The 12,360-nt window shown below is 38.2% G+C and overlaps 1 protein-coding gene across 1 annotated transcript in view; it reads right to left on the bottom strand.

Moving 5' to 3' along the window:
- The window catches only part of EIF2S1 (eukaryotic translation initiation factor 2, subunit 1 alpha, 35kDa), a 22,627-nt gene extending 10,497 nt beyond the window's left edge, over positions 1–12,130 (bottom strand). The window contains exons 1-2 of the mRNA XM_012656189.1: positions 11,927–12,130; positions 7,384–7,625 (exon numbers count right to left, since the gene is read on the bottom strand). Coding sequence (XP_012511643.1) covers positions 7,384–7,624 — 241 coding nt within the window. The 5' untranslated portion in view covers position 7,625; positions 11,927–12,130. The remainder of the gene's footprint in view (positions 1–7,383; positions 7,626–11,926) is intronic.
- Positions 12,131–12,360: the final 230 nt, after the last annotated feature.

Below are 12,360 nucleotides of genomic sequence, written 5' to 3'. Positions count from 1 at the left end.
TGCACTGCATAACAATGTTCGCCAACGACAGACAGCACATACTATGGTGGTCCCATGAGATCCTAATGCAGGCACTTGCTTTAGCAGCATATATATTAAAATTGGAATGGTACAGAGAAGATTAGTGTGGCCCCTGTGCAAGGATGACATGCAAATTTGTTAACTGTCCCATATTTTCAAGAAAAATTACTAAAAAAAAAGATTACAATAGCCTATTTTTACTGTACCTTTTCTATGTTTAGATATACAAATATTTACGGTTGTGTTACAACTGCCTATTCAGTGTAGTAACATGCTGTATAGGTTTGTAGCCTAGGAACAACAGGCTATACCATCTTGATTTATGTAAGTACACTCTGTGATGTTGCACCATGACACATTTCTCAGACCATATCCCTGTCATTAAGCATCATGTTAGTGTAAGTGTTCCCTCCTCCTCAATGTTTTGAAATTTTTTATGACCCGAATTATTTCTGCCTTAAATGTCTGACATAATTCATCAATGAAAACATCTGGGCCTAGAGTTTTCTTGATGGAAAGGCTTTTGAATTTGAATAAATTCTATTTCTCTAACAGATAAGGAACTATTCAAATTTTCTATTATATCTTGTATTAGTTTTGGCAAGTTGAAAGTGTCAAACATTTTGCTCATTTCACCTAATTTGTAGGAATGATTGACCTAAAGTTGGTAATAATATTCCCTCACTAGCTTTTTAATGTCTTGCAGCATCTGTAGTGATAGCCCCTTTCTCAGTCCTGAGATTGTATAATTTGTGTCCTTTTTCCTTTTCTTCATCAGGCTAGTTAGTGTCTTACCAATTTTGTTCTTTTCAAGAAAACCAACTTTTAACTCTGTTAACATTCTCTACTATTTTTCTAACTTATTTCACTGATTTATTCTCTTTATTCTTTCTTTTTTTCTGTTTACTTGTGGTTCACCTTCCTCTTCTTCTTTAATCTTCTTAAAATGAAAGCCTAGACAAATATTTGGGGTTTTTCCTCCCAAAATATAATGATACCAATTTCAAACTTAGTTCCATATGATCAGAGAACGCATTCATTCTGTATCCCAATCCTTTTAAATTGTTCTAAGTATCAATCAGGTCAAGGTCTTTATTGATTTGTCTGGTTGTTCCATAAATTGTTCAGACCTTGTTCAAACCTCCAACTATAATTACAGATTTGTCTACTTTTTTTTTTTTTTTGAGACAGTCTCTTGCTCTGTTGCCCGGGCTAGAGTGCCATGGCATCATCATAGCTCACAGCAACCTCAAGCTCCTGGGCTCAAGCGATCCTTCTGCCTCAGCCTCCTGAGTAGCTGGGACTACAGGCATGTGCCACCATGCCTGGTTAATTTTTTTCTATATATTTTTAATTGTCCAGCTAATTTCTTTCTATTTTTAGTAGAGACAGGGTCTCACTCTTGCTCAGGCTGGTCTCGAACTCCTGACCTCGAGCGGTCCACCCGCCTTGGCCTCTCAGAGTGCTAGGATTACAGGTGTGAGCCACCGTGCCCAGCCAGATTTGTCTACTTTTGAGTTTTCAATTTCTGCATATATTTTGAAACTCTATTATCAGGCATATACACATTGATAATCGTTTTCCTTCTAACAAATTTATCCTTTATCATTACAAAATGTCCCTGTTTAACTGTGGTAATATGCTGTCTTTAAATCTACTTTATCTGATATTAACACACTTGTCTCCTTATGGTATTGTTTGCATATCTTTTTCCATGCATTTATTTTCAACCAGTATGTTTTTCTTTTTCTTTTTTTTGAGACAGGATCTTTCTCTGTTGCCCAGGCCAGGGAGCAGTGGTGTCATCTTAGTTCACTGCAACCTATAACTCCTGGGATCAAGTGATCCTCCTGACTCAGCCTCCTGAGTAGCTGGGACTATAGGCACACACCACCATGTCCAGCTAATTTTTCTATTTTTTTGTAGAGACAGGGTCTCACTCTTGCTCAGGCTGGTCTCGAATTCCTGGCCTCAAGCAATCCTCCTGCCTCAAGCAATCCTCCTTTTGGCCTCCCAAAGTGCTAGGATTACAGGTGTGAGCCACTGCACCTGGCCCCCAGTATTGTCTCTTGTAGACAGCATTATCATTGGGTCTTGCTCTCTTATCCATTCTAACAATCCCTGACTTTGAACTGGAATACTTGCTTGATTTACATTTAACGTAATTATTGATATAAGTAAATTCAGGTCTGCACTTTAGGTATGTTTTCTATTTGTTCATTCCTGTTTTTGTTTCTCCTTTCTTGTCTTCTTCTAGGTTAACTTAGTATTTTCTAGAACTCTAATTTATCTTTGGTTTTTTATTAATACTTTATATTTAATGGTTGTTCTAGCAATTACAATATATATCTTTTTTATTTCAGCATATTACGGGGGTACAAATATTTAGGTTACACATATTGCTTTTGCCCCACCCGAGTCAGAGCTTCAAGCGTGTCCATCCCCCAGACAGTGTGCACTGCACCTACAATATATGACCTTAACTTTTTAGTTAGAGGCAGTATTTTTCTACTGCATGTGAAATATAATGTCATATAGATATTTACCCCTTATCTCTTGTCTTTTGTGCTTTAGTTGTCAAATGTATTACATCTCCTTTAAGCTGTGTTCTGTGTTTTCTCATTCATCAAAGTCAATTGTATTATAATAACTATATTTTTTTATTTTCTGTATTCTTGAGGCTCTGACATTTGTGGCTATGTTGACTGGGGAGAGACTGTCTCTCCCAGGGGAGGAGTTAGCAAAGGGCCTGCTTAGGAGCATGCCTTTCATATGCAAACTAGCCAATCTGGAGCCAACAAACTCTCACACAATGAGCCCATATTCCCCCAGCCACAAATCAACCGAGGGCCAGGTACCGACAACTAGGGACAGCTCTTATGCTCCAAGGCCCAACTAAATCATTCTGACTAGTCAGTCCCAAGTAGTTTGCTCTGTTCTGCCTTGCTTTTCTGCAGAAACCCCAATAAAAGTTCTTGCCTAGTTTTTCACCTAGTTCCTGTGCCTCCTGACTAAAACTGGTGCTTTCCCTTGTGGCCCTGTATTGCATGTCATGCCTCCTCCTCTCAGGAAATCTTAAGTCGTAAAAATTTTCTTTCAATGGCATTGGCCTCTCCATGTCCCATCACTCAGTCAATCTCCATAGATTACAATTCCACGGGTACAAATGAGATAAAACATATTTCAAAGAAATTAAGAGGGGAAAAATAATCTTTTCCATTTACCTACATATTTTCCACTTCAGGTATCACATTTCTTTAGCCCGAAGAACTTCCTTTACCATTTCCTATAATGCAGGTCTATTTGGCAATAAATTCTCTTAGTTTCTATTTACCTGAAAATGTCTTCATTTTGATCTTCATTATTGAATTTTACCTTAAGATATACAATTCTGGTTTGACAGTTTTTTTCTTTCAGTGCATTAAAGATGTCATTCAATGCTTTGGCCTTCATTACTTCCAATGAGAACATCATGGTAATCTGTACCACTGTTCCCCTGTATGTAGCATGTTATGTTTTCAAGATGTTTTAATCTTTCTTCTTCAGTGGTTTGACGTGCCTAGATGCAATCTTATTATATTAGTACACATCCTGCTTAAGGTTGTGGAACTTCTCAAATTTGTAAATTTACGGTTTTTTCCAACAAATATGGGAAACTTTTAGCCATTATTTCTTCAAGTATATTTTCTGCCCTTTCTCAGCTCTTCTTTTTGAATACAGCTTTTGATACTGGATAGGTTACTGAGACTGTGTTCATATTTAAAAAAAAATTCTTTCCTGTTCTTCAGATTGGTTAATTTTCAATGAACTATCTTCAAGTTTCACTGACTTTTCTGTCATCTCCCATTTGTTGTCAGCCCATCTGTGAATTTTTCAGTTATTACATTTCTAGAATTCATATTTAGTCATGTGCCACATGATGTTCTGGTCAACAATGAATTGCAAATATAACCATGCTCTCACTGAGATTTTAATGGAGCTGAAAAACTCCTATCACCTACTGCCATCATAATTCAGTTAGTTTGTTTTTTTAAAAAATAAATTTAGTGTAGACTAAGCATACAGTGTTTATAAAGTCTACAGGAGTGTCTAGTAATGTCCTAGGCCTTCACATTCACTCACTGACTCATCCAGAGCAACTTCCAGTCCTGCAAGCTCCATTCAGGTAAGCATGCTATATAAATGTACCATTTCTTATCTTTTATGGTGTATTTTTACTGTACCTTTTCCATGTTTAGATACACAAACACCATTTTGTTATAACTGCCTACAGAATTCAGTACAGTAACATGCCATGCAAGTTTGTAGCCTAGGCGTAACAGGATATGCCATATACCTAGATGTGTAGTAGGATATACCTTCTAGGTCTATGTAAGTACACTCTATGTTTGCACAATGACAAAATTGTCTAATGATGCATGTCTCAGAATGTATCCCCATCATTAAGTGACACTTGACTATAGTTCTTTGTAAGAGCTGCTAATTTCTCTACTGAGATTTCATTTCATTTATTCCTTACAAACATATTTTCCTAATGTGCTTGGGCAGTTAAAATATGTGCTTTAAAATTCTTGCCTGTTAACTCCAACATCTGGATCATCTCTGGGTCAGTCACCACTAGTTGCCTTTTCTCTTTTGTATTGGTCATATTTCCCTGTTTCTTTGTATATTTAGCAATTTTGCATTATACCTGGACATGGTGAATGATATGTAGCAGAGACTCTGAATTACTATATGTTTCTCTTAAGAACATGGATTTTTTTTTTTTTTTTAAGCAGTTAAATTGTTTGAACTCCAAACTATGAGCTCTGCCTCCCCAGGTGGAAAGCAACTGGTATCTGTTCAGATTTTTACCGTGTCTGAGCTGCCTGGAGTCCACCCTGTGTATTAGTAGTTCAGGGCTCAGCCAGAGATTTAGACAGACTTTATAAACAGACACAGGGGCTTCTCCCTTGGTGGCTCTCTCCTTTCTCTAATCCCTATAACTATCATCATTTTCCATCTACTGTGATTGTCTAGAACTCCTGTCTCCAGTTCTCAAGCCAGCAAGACTGCAGGTTTTCCACTAGAACCACACCTGCCCTGTTGAAGCTGTCTTTAGCATGCACTCAGGCAAAAAAAACCCTAAAACAGAAAACATATCCAGTGCAGTTCCTTTCTTGTAAGTGTCAACTCACCTTCAGTTTTGGCCTGCTTTTGATCGATCCTCATTGTTTTTAGGTAGTTATTTTTCCTATTTGTCCAAGGTTTGTCCAATAGGACCTAATCCTGTAGTATCAAAATGGATCCCCTCTGGCCAGGTGTTGGTGGCTCATGTCTGTAATCCTAGCACTTTGGGAGGATCACTTGAGCCCAGAGTTCAAGCCCAGCCTGGGGAACAGCAAGACCCCATTTCTACAAAATTTCAAAAATTAGCTGGGTGTGTTGCTGTGTACCTGTAATCCTAGCTACCGAGGAGGCTGATGCAGAAGGATCATTTAAGCCCAGGAGTTCAAGGTTGCAGTGAGCTACGAGGCTAGGATGACACCACTGCACTCTACCCCAGGCAATAGAGGGAGAGCCAATCTCGGGGGGGTGGCGGGGAGGTGGGGGAAGATCCCCTTAATAGACACTTTTGCACTTTACTTTTTTTCTTATCCTACCCTGGACATCTGGACATCTTTCCATATCAGAATATTCAGATCTCATTCTGCATAAAATTGCACTGCATGGATTTGTTATGATCTATTTAACCAGTCCCCGCTTTGATCATTTTCTGGTTTTAATTAATACTGCACAAATGCTGCTATGGGAATATTTTTACATGTATCTATTATACTTATGTAAGTATACTTTTCCATTTTTTTAATGCAACTAAAAACTTGATTCCTTTTGCATATATTTTATATAACAGAAAAAGAAGTACAAGACAAGTCACTATTCTAGGTATTACTAGGGCAGTAATGTAAAGACTTCCACAAGTTTAAGGAATAGTCTCAGTCACAAAGTAGTTTAATAATTTTAGGGGGGCTACAAATAAGCTATATAAAAACATTTAGAACAATCAAACAGCTGCTACCTAACGGATAACATAAGACATCATCGAAGTGTATCATCTAAGATTATACTCAGAAAAAAATTAAAATGTCAGCATGTATAAAGTTAATCACTTGCAGAAGTGACAAAGTATAAAAGTAGATGGCTGAGAAGACTCAGAAGGACAAGTGCAATCAAGGTGACTTAGATGCAGTCTTTCAAGTATGACGGTAAAACTACTGACCTCAAACTACCTAATAAATTATAGTAAGATAGCTGAAACCAAAACCTACTTAATGGTATTATACACAGTGTTTAAAAAAAACAAAATGTTCACGAAGGAGATGATTTACATGGGGTCCAGAAAAAGGTACCCAGTAAGTAAAAAATGATTACTCATCCAGCACTGCAAGATCACACAGGATCTGGGAGACACAAAAATTCTAATTACCAGAGAGAGGCTGGGTGCCACGGCTCACGCCTGTAATACTAGCACTCTGGGAGGCCGAGGCAGGAGGATTGCTTGAGCTCAGGAGTTTGAGACCAGCCTGAGCAAGTGAGACACCGTCTCTACTAAAAATAGGAAAAAAATTAGTGAGGCAACTAAAATAAAAAATGGAAAAAATTAGCCAGGCATGGTGGTGTATGCCTGTAGTCCCAGCTATTTGGGAGGCTGAGGCATGAGGATCACTTCAACCCAGGAGTTTGAGGCTGCTGTGAGCTAGGCTGACACCATGGCACTCTAGCCTGAGCAAGAAAGCGAGACTCTGTCTCAAAAAAAAAAAAAAAAAAATTACCAGAGAGACATACAGTACTGGATGTAGGTATATGTGCGCGCGCGCACACACACACACACACACACACACACACACACACACACACACACACAGTGTAACAGTATGCTGCTTTTTCAAAGCTTATGTTAAATATTTCTGGAACCCATTTACCTTTTCGTTTTTCCATGCTCACCCAACAATTTGATTACTAATTTAGCTTTAAATCAAGAAAAAGGGATTCAACACATTCAGGCCCACCAATGTAGATGAATGAACTAGTACTCTGGCCTACTTATCATCTGAGTTTGGTAACCGTGAGTCAATTATGAAGATCCTGATACACGCTAGAAATAAAATTTGAGTTATTTGACCAAAAAAACCTTGGGATATACTACTAACTTAAGAGGCCTTGCTTAGATGGCTAATTGGCATCCTTCTCTAACAATTTTGTATGTAAAAGTGTTTAAGTATAAAAGGTATTTTTCTAAACTGCAGCAATTTATAAAAAACATATTTTTAAATAAACAATTTTAAACCTGAAATTTGTATTTTAGATATTCTTCTCACTTACCTTTTTCTTTGTCCACCCTAATGACAACCACGCATTCATTCCTGCCAATTCGGATGAGTTTGTTTATAGAACGGATACGCCTTCTGGACAATTCGCTAAGAAGAATCATGCCTTCGATGTTATTGTACTCCAACAAGCTGACATAAGCCCCCATTTCAGCAATGGATCTTACATTTACCATCACTACATCTTCCACCTCAGGAAATCTGTGTTGATAAAATCTACAACTTAAACCCGGCATTCTGCAATTAAAAAAAAAAAAAGAAATAAGTGTTCAGTAAGGTCAAAATAAAGAAACATTAATCTCCTACATCAATAAAAGATAAAAAACATAGTCATTAGTCTTCTCGTCTCTTTAAATTTCTTAAATGATATCAGAAAACAGAGAGATGTTTAGGAACCAAGCTTGAATTTTTATTTTGCTCCACATTTTTGTAAGGCTTGGGTGATTCTCTGCCATCAGTTTCAGAAGAATCATAAAAAATAATGACTGACTATAAAGTACTCTGAGACCTAAGGATTAAAGGAATACCTCAAGAGTAAAATACTATTTTAATACCACCACTTTAAGGAATATGAAATGATGGGACGCATCACTGCTATTATAACCTATCAGCAAAACTAAAGCTAATCTTTCTCCAAGCCAGTTAAGACTATCTGTGCTACCCATCCACTATATAAAGAGGAGAATTTTCTAACTACCTACACCCTAACCAATATACCAAATGATATGTCCTATCATTTATTATAGCCAAAATTACAGTATCACATGTCAAGGAGACAAAAGCTTAATATATCCTCCTCCATTACTGTAAAGTTCAAGTTTCTCTTAACCTCCAAGCATTAAAGATATTTAAAATTATTCCCTTTGATCCACCCAAACTACTTGCAGTACCAGCCCTTCTATGACCCACACCTTGAAATCATACTATGGGTAGAAGCACATTTTAAAAAGGAAGCTCTCAAACTAATTATGGCTTATGATTTTCATGTTTTTAACATTAACCTATTTACTATTGTCAGAGCTCAAAAGATAGGCAGTAACAGGACCTAAAGGCCTAACAAAAATTTGTGAAAATTTATTTAATAATTTATTTTTTTCTTATTAACTTGGAAATAAGGCTCCCATTACTTGACATTAGAGGTAGACTCTCTATATCCATCCAGCTCATGGAACACCAGAGCTCTGCTGTAGTATAAAGTTTGAGAACTGCTAACTGGCACCCACAAATATCTTCCCAGTGGCTTCCTATTGACTTACATATCTTTCCATTACCTACAAGATTCTTTATGATCTGGCCACGCTGCCTAACTCCCTGCAGTACCACTTTCTCCCTAGTTCTCCCCATTTTATAAAGAAAGTGAGGCACAGGTTAAGCTACTTGTTCTCTCTCGTATGCTAACAAACGATAAGAGTCAGGATTTGAACCATGAAGTTTGGATTCAGAGTTTGTGCTCTTATGGATCAGAGTATATTTTCTCCCAATATTACTGATAAATATTAATATATTACAATTAGAAATATTTTAAATAAAAAGCAACATTAATATACATATTTGGTGCTGGAGCATATGCTACAAATTGGTGCAAACTATTAGTACTAATACATCCTGTTTAAAAACAAAAAGCAGCATGTTAATGACAGTGTAATTTCCTAGTTGCTTGGCAAAAAAGGGATTTAGCAAATAAAGAGAAGTAGACATTCAATGGCTAGAATCACCAAGATACAGCTGAGTTGGCTGTTTCGTTTTTAAACAGGACTTTGAAGGGAGTGGTGAGGGAACTGCTGTTGATTCTCTGCATGTAAAGTTTTCAAATTTGAGTGCTAAAAAAAGTTTCAAACTGGGTATCAAAATAAATGCCATGGAAATGTGTGGAAGTTTTAAGAGATTTAACAGGTGCAAGCCACATTTACTTGCCAAGTTTCTCCAAACAGCAAAGATGATGCTTTTGGGGAAACGAGGCTTAATTTGATGGTTAAAGCACACACACAATAGTGTAAAAGAATACTGAAGGGAGATAATGAATACTACTACTTTTAGGAGGCACAAGTCTTTTTGCAACATAAAGGGTGAGTAAAAGAATGCTGTTGATGGTATGTTATTAACAGGAAAGACAGCAAGCAGTAAGTACAAAAAGAATCCATACCAAAAAAACACGTATATTGGTCGGTAGATTTTGAATATCTTGTCTTATGAAATGCTAATAATGTTTTAAAAATAAGCTTTTTTTGTTTTACCTTTTCTTTAATCATTGAGGAACACAGAAACCACACTATTCAGCCCTTTCTATCATTTTCAAAGCATTCTGATTTATTTTATTTGGCTCTTAACAAGTGTCAAGTCAGGCAAGTAGCACAGTGAACTTTGGGAAAAGTCCTAGAATTAGGTAGTTAGTCCTTGCTCTCCTACTTGCTAGCTGTGGTTGCTTGGGAAAGGTATCCCCTTTGAACTCCAGTTTCTCATCCCTGCCATGTACCTCACAGGTTTGTTGAGGGTATCAAATGAAATAAAATATATATAAAAACATTTTGAAGAGCATAATGTGCTATACATACATAAAATATTGACAGGGAAAGTAAGTATTATTTTCATTTTGTAATTTAATTTGTTAAATAATTTTTTTAGCAGTACCTACTATGTGCTGAGTACCACTAATATAACAAGAATCTTACCTAAGGAATTAAGTAGACTGGGAAACTAGTAAGCAAACAACTGCAATATAAGGTGGTATGAAAGGACTACAGTGAAGCAATCAATTAACAGGGAACCAAGGAAAAAAAATATTAAATGACCCCCTCATTTGTTAAGTCTAATACTAGAGCGGGAGTTAAACCCAAGTCTTCTGACATTAAATCCAGAGTGTCTTTAACCCACAGAGTCTCAATATGTCAAGAGCACTACAATACTCTTACGCGTTCTGATGTAAAAAAAATAACCATGTTTCCAAATATATAAACCAAACTCCAAGCTAATTTCAAATACCTTGCATAGTCAGTAATTTGGCCTGGACAAATGGTAAGAATGACTTCTATCTTAAACCAGTGCATGGTCGGTCAAGTTACCATAACGGATACAGGAAGTTCACATTCCAAAGTGTATTATGTGATGGGAACAACTCTTGTAATAATTCTAATTTTGCTCTAACACTTACTATACTGTGCATCAGACAACTACATCTTCTGAGAATCAGTAACTTTCATTTGGCATCAGATGAACTGAGAATAGGCAGTAAAATACTACTTAAGTAATCTTCAAACTGTTGAAAGACAGAGTTATAAGATTTTTCCTTGAGTAACTATTCATTTGAGAGAAAAATCAAGACTTCTCTGCTACACCTTTTCTCCAAGAAAGTGCTTCCTGTTCAACGCAAATTAAAACAGCCGAAGTTTTTTTTTTTTTTTGAGACAAAGTCTCACTGTGTTGCCCGGGCTAGAGTGCCATGGCGTCATCCTAGCTCACAGCAACCTCAAACTCCTGGGCTCGAGCAATCCTTCTGCCTCAGTCTCCCGAGTAGCTGGGACTACAGGTATGCACCACCATGCCCGGCTAATTTTTTCAATGTATATTTAGTTGTCCGATTAATTTCTTTCTATTTTTAGTAGAGACGGGGTCTCGCTCTTGCTCAGGCTGGTTTCGAACTCCTGAGCTCAAACAATCCGTCCGCCTCGGCCTCCCAGAGTGCTAGGATTACAGGCGTGAGCCACCGCGCCCGGCCAACAGCCTAAGTTTTAGGGATAATTAAAGGGACCTCAGAATGAATATGTATTTAACCCTAAAGTACTCCCTTATCTTAAGTTTTATTTATGCTTTAACTGTAAGATCACACAGTTCTATTCTCACTGATGCCAAAATACGACAAACCAACACTAACAGTTAATAAACTTTTCGAAAGTATGACTTAGTTTCAATTCAAGGGGTGACTCATTCTACAGAAATGCACAACTAAAACGATAAGATAACTTGAGCTTCAATTTAAAAAAAATCAATTATCAGATGAATAAACTATTCTTTGACCCAGCTCTTTTCAACACGGTGGCTCATCCTATTGGTCCCTTGGAGAAGAAGCCGGTCTGGTTTCCACTGAGAGGCAGAGGAAATTTTTGGTAGTACTGTTGGGGCGGAAATAAAAAGAAAAGATGGAATCCTCAAGCCCGGAAAAAGCAAAGTGCTCAGCGTCCTGAGCCGGGGGTGTGAGGTAGAGGTAGGTTGTCACAACGTTCTCTCGAGGCCGCCCCACCGTCAAGGCATCCTCACTTTAAGCGTATTGAAGAGGCTGGTACAATCCACTTGACCCACTTTCCTTCACAAGATTTCTCTGCTCGAACAATGATGCCCCTGGAACACAGGATGACCGACACCGAGCCGGCGAGGAGGCCCACGACAGAGCCAGCGGGTGGTGGCGGTGGTGTCCAGCCACTTCCCGCGCAGGAACGGGAAAGGGAGGAGGTGTTAGCCCTGGGCCTACCCTCTCTCGAACACCCATGTCACTGGACACAAACCAAAGTGAGTTCTTGGAGAAACAGAGCCATGGGATTAGTCACCTGAGGTTTGTGTGCGAAACACGCGCTAAAGTCCCGCGTCGCGCTCTTCAACCGCTGAGATCAGATTTGATACACCCGAACCAGCCGCCGTCCTCTTCAGCGTGCGCTTCACTCAACCCCACCGCGCATGCGGAACCACCTCACATCGCGCAAGCGCCAACAAAATACAGGCCCCTCTTCATCACTAATCATAGAGTCTGGGTCCTCCGAGAACAAGGAAGACCGTAGATCATAGGAGGACCCGAAAACTACTGTTTCTCGCTATCTTTAGTTTTCACTAAGTAACTTTCAAGGCGCCAGGAGGAGAAAGGATTCTGATTCCTTATCCCTGAAGAGTGAATCCTCTCCCAAAGTTTTAGTCAACCATGCGATGGCGCTATGACGAAAGACGAAAAGTAGTGGAGGAGAAGGCGTGTACTCTTCTCTCTTATTCT

This window comes from Propithecus coquereli, unplaced genomic scaffold, assembly GCF_000956105.1.
Source record: "Propithecus coquereli isolate 6110/MARCELLA unplaced genomic scaffold, Pcoq_1.0 Scaffold5, whole genome shotgun sequence".
In the NCBI taxonomy this organism is placed as follows: Eukaryota; Metazoa; Chordata; class Mammalia; order Primates; family Indriidae; genus Propithecus; species Propithecus coquereli.
Note: the sequence above shows the minus strand (reverse complement) of the source record. Positions and strands in the feature narration are given on the sequence as shown.